At 37.7% G+C, this 9,422-nt stretch overlaps 1 protein-coding gene across 1 annotated transcript; it reads right to left on the reverse strand.

Annotated features, from left to right (window-relative positions):
• Window positions 1-919: 919 nt before the first annotated feature.
• On the reverse strand, window positions 920-3,898 carry LOC133331209 (uncharacterized; the record flags this gene model as incomplete). Its single annotated transcript, XM_061539611.1, has 4 exons — window positions 920-1,193; window positions 1,250-1,350; window positions 2,490-2,560; window positions 2,631-3,898. Coding segments are annotated over 4 exons (1,714 nt in total), but the record flags the coding sequence as incomplete, so codon positions are not given.
• Window positions 3,899-9,422: the final 5,524 nt, after the last annotated feature.

Consider the following 9,422-nt stretch of genomic DNA (forward strand, 5'->3'; position numbering starts at 1 on the left):
AATACCTTTTTGTTTGCGGCTTGTGCCCTTCTTGGAAATCGAAATTTGTATCAGAACCTAAAATGGACTTAAAGCACTTTCAAAATAAACGAATCACATAAAGATTTTTTCTGGTCTTTTATCAGAGGACCATCTAAACAGTATCTAAAAAAATTATAAAGTTGTGTATATCAACTATCTATGGTAGGGGTAAGGGGTTGAAGGAGTGGAATATTGGAAATGGGTTACTATTATTATCTAAAACTATGTATTCGAAAAAAACAAACTCTGCTTCTTCTATTTCTTCTTAAGTATTAACTAGTTTCGTCAAGTGAAAATCAAATAGTCACAACATTTGAACAATACTTAACGATTAAATATCTAAAATGTGAATAGGTATCTATGTGGGAGTGGGTGTGTGTGTGAGTATTTAATTCTATAAAACGTGTGTTTCATTTCTTAACCGATTAACTTATTATATAATACCACAATATGTACGTTTTAGTGCCAATTTTCGAAAGTTTATCTTATCATTGTCTATAGGCTATACGATTTTTTAATAAAGAAAAACGTTCCTTTTAGAACTATATATGTATGAAGGACAAAATCAATTCCACTTTGTAGTTAAGTTATCGTCACTATAAATATATTTAACTGCACATACACACAAACATGTAAGAGTGTGGGAATGTTTTTTTATAGGTGAAAAAATATGTAGAAAGGAAGATGTTCTTACGTTGCTAAATATTCTATATTTAATATTCTAAATATTTACAATTATACACTAATTTTAGTAAGTTTGTTTTTGTTTTGTAGTTGTTGTTGTTATTTATATTGCTACTTATCTATGGGAATATTTTCAATGTGGTTAACAAGCTCCTATAAAAAAACCAAACATACTACTTCTTGGCATACATACATCCGGCCCATGTATGCCACTTCAATCACTGGCTAAGTCATCTCCAATCAAACTACGATCCATGCCCTTCCAATTGCTGGTGCTCATTTCGGCTGCCGTTATACCATAGGCCTCACTGGGAAGACGTTTCTGACGACACAATGCCAGTCGGGTCTTGTTCGGCGATGTTGGCTGCAACAGCGGCGATGATGCCTGTGGCGAATCCATGTCATCGGTATTTTCCTCGGGACAACTATCCGATGGCGAAACAATACGTTCGCGGGTTTTAATCGATTTTTCAAGGCGTCGTAAAAATCTGAGGAAAGTAAACAATAATAAAAAATATTTTTTTTCTTGGTTGGTGAGTCTTACCTTATTTGAATTCCAATGGCTCTTAAGCGATTTATTTTACATTTAGGTTTAGGCGGATCCTCCTCCTTAACAATGCTGGGTGAAATTCGTCTCAAGATTGACTGGAAGAAAACATGAAATATAAAATGAGTTCTTCTACCGGAACAACAGCACGGCTGTTTTATACGAGAGCGGAATATCTTCTTAGAGCTGAGCGATTCTTCATAGAAGAGCTGAAGGTCTTATTCTCCTTCATAGAAGAGCTGAAGGTCTTCTTCTCCTTCATAGAAGAGCTGAATGTCTTCTTCTCCTTCATAGAAGAGCTGAATGTCTTCTTCTCCTTCATAGAAGAGCTGAAGGTCTTCTTCTTCATAGAAGAGATGAAGGTCTTCTTCTTCATAGAAGAGCTGAAGGTCTTCTTCTTCATAGAAGAGCTGAAGGTCTTCTTCTTCATAGAAGAGCTGAAGGTCTTCTTCTTCATAGAAAAGCTGAAGGGCTTCTTCTTCATAGAAGAGCTGAAGGTCTTCTTCTTCATAGAAGGGATGAAGGTTTTCTTCTTCATAGAAGAGCTGAAGGTCTTCTTCTTCATAGAAGGGATGAAGGTTTTCTTCTTCATAGAAGAGCTGAAGGTCTTCTTCTTCATAGAAGAGCTGAAGGTCTTCTTCTTCATAGAGGAGCAGAAGGTCTTCTTATTCTTCATAGAAGAGCAGAAGGTATTCTTCTTCATAAACGAGCAGAAGGTATTCTTCTTCATAGCAGAGCTGAATGTCTTCTTCTTCATAGAAGAGGTGAAGATTTTCTTCTTCATTGCAGAGTTGAAGGTCTTCTTCTTCTTAGAAGAGCTGAAGTCTTCTTATAGACCTTCTTCCATAGAAGAACTGAAGATGTTCTACTATAAAAGAGCTTAAGGTCTTCTTCATAGAAGAGAAGAAACTCTTCTTTATGAAAGAGCGGAAGGTCTTCTTCTATAGAAGACCTGAATATCTTATAGAAGACCCGAGGAGACGTCTTACAGACATCCAGAAAATACTTCTTATAGAAGACCAGAAGGACTTCTTATAGAAAACCCGATACGTCTTAAAATAATAATAGAACACTATAAGAACTTCTGTTAGCAAAGCAGAACGGACCAGAAGGAACTTCTCATGACACTCTAATAGATAACTTAAAAGTGGGATTGTGGGGGCCTAAAAGTTCTCCTCGACTTTCTCATGGACCTTCTGATATTTCTATTTTTGTTGTCTTGTTTTTTATTACTTACATCTGCCACCTCATCTTCGCTCAGACTCTCTTGCTTCCGGGGCCTTTTCTCACGATTCGGGGAATTTAAACCTGCAAATTCGAAAATAATTTTTTTTATTTATTTTCATGCACACCAAAATATCACATTGTGACAACTCACGTCGTGGCAAAGGTCTAACGGTCAACTCTTTCGTTGAATTGATGCTTTCCGATGATGACGAACTACTCGCCACTGCGTGACGTGTCAGCAAGCGTCGTTTGGGACTTTTACGCGTCGTTACTGTAATGGCAGGGCATGGATGGTGATGTGAGTGGCAATGCTTATTGCAGACGTGACCAATACTGGTGGGTGTCGACGAGGTGTTCAGCGACTCCTTGGAGGGTACATCTAGCTGTTGTTTCGTTGGCGATTGTGTTGCCGAACATTTCGATGATTTACGTTCACGTTTTTTACTGCTACTGCGTCGTTGATGGGTAAATGAAGCACCTTTGCCATCCGACGATGGAAAATCGTATAATCCATCGGAGTCGGTAAATGGTAGCTGATCTTTGCGGCCATAGAAATGTGGTGAGAAGCGTCCGATACCGGCACGTTCGCTCAGTGGGCTTTCAGAGCGTGATGATACCGGCGATAGGGTCTTGTCACCGCAACCATCGATTTGTATCACAATTGAAGGCAGTTGTAGTTGGGCCATTTGGGGAGCTGTACAGTTGGAGCTACACGCCCCCGATGTTGAGGCCAGTGTACATGGTGGCGGTTCCTCGACCTCAATTAGTACCTCCTCATCCAAGAACATGTCAAATCGTCGATGGCTTAAACGGGTCTCATCCAATTTTTCGTCCACATGATCTGTGCCGATACCTTCATCATTCGATTCGATCAATATGTCATCGGAAAATGTTTCCGAATCGGATCGTGGACGATGACTATGCAAGCGATCCGTTTTAGCACCACCGGCTGCCGCCGCCGCTGAACCCGTACACTTACCATTGCTGATGTTCTCTTTGCAGCTGGGCAGCACTGCACTCTTGCGCCGATTCATCAGATTGACATGTAAGGACAGACCGGCTCCCGAATGACCACTGCCTGGCGGCTCGTCCATTTCGTTGGGATAGAGCGGATTACTGGAGCCACAACGGCTTGGTCCCGGACTGGCCATGCTCGAGTAACCCGACGAGCTTAAATTGCTCTCCGATATTGTGCGATCCGCACGAGTGCACATTGTAAACGGACTTAGATAGCACATGCCGACCGGATTGGGTGGCATCAGGCCACCGGGTCCGCCACCACCTCCCATCATGGTTTTGGGTGCCGGCGACAATGGCTCTGTGTCCGATTCAAGTTCGCTCATGTTCGATGTTACCGTTATCATGGGCGGCACAAATGGAAAATCCAGAGATGTGGGTTTCTCAAATTGTTTTAAGAGCCTGCAAGGGAGAGAATTCAAACGAAAACCAAATGGGGGCATATTAATTTTTATGATTCCGATCGGAAATTTTCAATTTATCTGGCATCCATATTTACATACATAAATATACAGAGTATTTTATATACATAGAGAAAACACAACATGGCGTTCGGCAAAAATACTCTAACGCTTTGGAACAAAAAGAAAGGTTTACTAAGTTACTAAAAGAAATGTTCGCAATCAAATTGAAATACTCAACAGTTTTCCATTTTTTGTTTTTGTTATTTTTTTTTGTTGTTGCTGAGATGCACAAAAGAATATTTATGTTAATTGTTTTTTTTTAATTGTATTATCTGTTGTCGTGTTTTGTTTGACTGTGTGCGTGTAGATTGTGTTGAATGTAATTGTTGTAAAAATTAAAAATTGGAAAAGAAACAAATATTTGATTAAGCTTCTAGAACTAGTAATTATCAATCAAAAGCCAAGAAAAGTTCGCCCAAAAAGGAATTGAAAATAATAAGTTGATGATAGTTGACCATTACAAATCGGTGGTATGCCGTATATCCAGGGACGTACGAAATGAAATTTTTTCACAGTAAATTTATGTTTGCAATAGCGAATTTTTTCATTTTGTACTACCGGGCCCCCCACGAAATGAAATCCTGTGTACGTTGCTGCGTATATCCATATAAAGAAGTCGGAAAGGCCGACTGAATGGCAACCAAACTAGAGGTGTACGAACGTTAGATACTATTAGGTGATAATTCTACCGATTAATATAAGGAGGTACATTTGGAAGTATACGATAAATTTTGTGTCAATCGAAAAAGAAACTTGGTACAATACTCAGCTGATTTGATTGTATCTAAAAATTTTTTTTGATTTAATTCGAATCAACACTAATTCAAGAATGTCCTTACAAAATTTCAAGTGAAAATCTTAAGAACTCTTGAAGATATAGCCGATTTACTGTGTCAGCATCAAGTGACGGCTAAAGGGCTTCTCAAACTTTAAACGCGTTTTTCTCTTTTGCGAATGGCGGGCATGATAACTCAAAAACTAATAACCCAATCGAGTCCAAATTTTTACACGTTTCTCTGTGAGTGTATAGCTCTCGTATGAACTAGGATAAAGCCAATCGGTGAAGATCTTCCTTATTTTTATACCCTTCACCACACTGTGGTACAGGGTATTATGTCTTTGTGCATATGTTTGTAACAGTAATTAATACTTAATTAGGTCCAGAATGATGTGTGCCAAGTTTCGGGAAAATCGGTTCAGATTTAGATATGGCTCCCATATATACTTTCGTCCGATTTAAGGTAAATGGTGCACCAAAACTCCTATATATCCTTCGATTTGCATGAAATTTGCCACAGAGTATTGAATTAAGTCCATAATGATGTGTGCTGAGTTTCGGTCCAGATTTAGATATAGCTCACGTATAATATTTTCGTCCGATTTAAGGAAAATAGGTCTCCAAAGTCCCTATATATCTTTCGATTTGCACGAAATTTGGCATAGGGCACTGAATTGGGTCCAGAATGATGTGTGCTAATTTTTGTGAAAATCGGTTCAGATTTAGATATAGCTCCAATATATATTTTCGTCAGATTTAATGTAAATTGTGCACTAAAGAACAAAAGATTGGCCGACCCACACACAATTTTGTACAAAGTACTGAAGTTACTATAACCTTGTGTGTGTCAAGTTTTCTTTAAATTGGTTCAAATTTACATACACCTTCTATATATATATACTTTCGTCCGATTTTAAGTAAATGGTGTACTAAAGACCCATAGCTAGGCCGATTGGCAAAACGTACTGAAATTAGTATAAATAAATCTCTGCAAGTTTCCTTGAAATCGGTTCAGATTTAGATATAGCATAGCTTCCATATATATTTTGGACCTATTCATGTTGATTGTAAACCAAATAATCAATGGGTTCTTGATTGATATTACATATTAAACAGTGAAGCAAACAAATAGCGTGCGTAAAGTTTGCTTAAAGTCAATTTAAAATGTATGGAATAGATTGCAGAATGTGTAAGGATTGATGTTAGTCGGTTTACTTATAGATAAAGATCACATTTTTAAGTACGTTCAATTTCATGTGAATGTTCCTCCGAAAAGACATCTGTAAATATACATATGTAGTATATCCCCAAAGTGGTGAAGGGTATCATATAATCGGTCCAGTCCGACTTTACTACTTTCCTTACTGGTTTAACTTGGTTTTTGGTCAAAAATCGGCGATTTCCCAAAAATATTTTTTCAAAGGTCCGCCATTTTGTTAATTTTAGAGCGAAGTCAATAATCCTGGGTAGTTATCATGCCCGCCATCAAAATTATGGACTTCTTTTTAATTGCAATAAACAACAACAATTACAAAATTTTTTGTAAATTATTTTTCTTCTCTTTTAAATCTTCAAATATATATGTGCAATGTTATAAACCTTAACAGGCATTGGTATTGATTTACCAGCCCATTGAAAATCCCTTAAACCTATTTATAGCAAACTTGATGCACGCTGTTCGGTAGCCCGCACTCTTCAAAATTTAATCTCAATCAGACACCCGTTTGAAATATATATGGAAGCTGTATCTGCTGTCATTCCAGTCACAATTCGATACGTTGTGTAAAATTTCATGTCAATCGGACAAACATTAGAAGTTTGGTGCACCATTTACCTAAAATGGGACGCAAATATATATGTGGGAGTTATATCTAAAAATCAACCGATTTCAACGAAACTTGCCAAAGATTAATTTATTAGGTTGGCGCGTATGAAATGTCGGATTCTTAAGTGATAGTATAAAACTGCATATTTTTCATTAAAATCTGTTTATTAAATCAAAGTATGCTCCATTCGCTTCAATACACATCTCCCAACGAGATTTTAAAGCGTAGATGCCTATCTTAAAAAATTTCTTGGTCTTTAGAATTAATAATCTCTGATATCGTGCTTATTAGACTGTCTTCATTTTCATTGTGTTTGCACTTTAAAATATCTCTAAATGCTTGAAAAAATTAATGTTATATCTAAATCGGAAAAGATTTCAAGGAATCTTGTAATTTCTTATATTAATTTCAGTACGTCGTGTCAATTGGCCAGCTATGGTTCTTTAGTGCACCATTTACTTAAAATCGGACGAAATTATATAAAGGGTCTATATGTTAATCAGAACCGAGTTAAAGAAAACTTGACACACGAAAAGTTATATTACCTTCAGTCGACTGTACAAAATCGGACAAACTTTGCGTCCTTAGTGCACAATATACATAAAATTGGACGAAAAGACATATGGGAGCTATATCTAAATCTGAACCGATTTTTACGAAACTTAACACACATCATTCTAGTCTTAATTGAGTACGCTTTACAAAATTTTGTGCAAATCGAAAGATAGTTGGGGATTTTAGTGCACCATTTACGGTAGTTCAAAATGAAAAAAATCGCTGTTGCAAACATAAATCTACTGTGAAAAAAATTCATTTCGGGGAGGGCCCGGGCCCACCGGGCCGCCCCCCTGCGTACGTCCCTGTCCTTGACTATAACTGGATCCTCATGGAACATTTCAAAGAGATCAGCGCTATATTTCCGCACTCCAGTGTGGTAATGTGTTACTAAATAACATATGAATACGTAAGCACCTATAAATATTTAAGTGTAACTTCCACAATCGAGTACATACGACAATATAATTGGTATCAATTTACAGGTCATCCACTACTACCAACGTCTCGGGTCTATGTCCTTTAAGAGTAAACATATACGTTATAGAATACAAATTTTGTACTTTTTTACACAAAAGCAGGGTCCATTTGACCCGCTAAATATTGACCAATCTTTGTCAAAACAGGCATTCTTATTCTTTGGCCCGATCCCCTTCTCCATGTAAAAATTCGCGATATTTGGGTCATAATTGCGGCCTCTGGAGCGACCAGAAAAATCGACAAAAATTAAGTATTGGTCCATTTCATCAACTAAATTGTAACCGATCTTTACCAAAAACAATAGGGGTCTTCATTGGCCAGAACCGGTCCTACATGCATGCACTCCCATAACCATTACAAGCCACCAAAATATTCTTTAAGGAGTTCACGACTATAACCTCTATAAACCTTTTTAAAATATTCATAAATGTCCAAATTTAACGATCGGCTTAGGACCAATATTATGCTCTGTTACAACACCCCACAATATATTTATATATTACAAATATAGGGTATATCGCACAATCTACAGAAATACCGATTAAAATTACTACAAAGCACTTGACCATAATAGAAGTTGGAGACAGGGCCTAATGCATTGTTCGAATGAAAATAATTTTGTAAAATGCAGAGGTTCAAAGTCGGATATAGGTTGAGAACCAGAATGTCATTCCCTGAATTTTTCACAATTCTAGAGAAACGATGTATCAAGTTTCATTGAATATTACTAATTAATTGTGGTTATTGACAAATTATGCAGTACTGACCTGATTACGGCCACACACTGCAATTTTGACACTACGACTTGTTCAGCACTGACAAGAATACACCTGGTTTATCCAGTTTCAAAGCGGTTGGCCTGTAAACATAACAAAAAAATGGTTGATGACCATTTTAATTTAGTTTTCTTTTGTTTTTTAGAGTAAGGCTCTTTTGTGGTAGTTGATATCTAAATGGACTTTGGGAAACTTGGGGTAAACGAAACTAAAGAGAGAAAAATACTCTAAACTGTACAAAATTTGAAAAAAGGTTTTGAAACAAGTCAGTAGATCCACAGGCGTGGTTATTTAAAGAATATTTTTTAAAAAGCCCCACAAGGGTGAATTTTTAACAAATATTTTATTAAGAAGAAGATTTTTAAAGAATATTATTTAAAGATCCCAGAGTTGTTGATTTTTAAAGAATATTTTTTTTAAAGCCCACCCCCACATGTTGTTTTAGCAGCTAGTACTGCTGTGTATTTCCTATTTTCTTTAATCTGGTTCTGCCTCTAACTCCAAATTCAGAAAGGCTGCTACCTCTATTGGTTGAGTCCAGAGAGAAGATGGTGTTAGGTGAGTGGGTTTGGCTGGGCAGTTGAACAGATGTAGCGTATCATATGGTCCGTTACCACATGCCGGGCAGACATTGTCGACCTCTCCATCAATTCATGCCCAATACGAATTGAGGCGGCTACACCATCCATATCTCAGTTGGGCCAAGACCACTCTTGTTTGTCGAGGCAGCTGCTGCTCTTCTGCAGCTATCAAAGGCGGATGGTCTCCGATTATGGTATTCACGCGGTATTCTTGAACTGCTTCCCCGACTGCGTCCGTGTGAACACTGTTCAATCCTGCTTGATAGGCCTGTTGATCTAGAGGCTCCCTTTTGTACCTCTGGACCTCTCTCTCTCCAGATCATGGAGATCCTTCCTGACATGCCTGGGTGGTGGGTGCCTATCCATTAGGTAGCGGTCTTGATGGCTGCTCCTATAACACCCAAGCAGGTATTGCATCGACAACATCTTGTTGTGTTAATGCACAGGAAGGATCTTCGTCTCCTTA

Source organism: Musca vetustissima, unplaced genomic scaffold (genome assembly GCF_032173495.1).
Source record: "Musca vetustissima isolate MV318-11 ecotype Yass unplaced genomic scaffold, APGP_CSIRO_Mvet_v1 utg749841, whole genome shotgun sequence".
NCBI lineage: Eukaryota > Metazoa > Arthropoda > Insecta > Diptera > Muscidae > Musca > Musca vetustissima.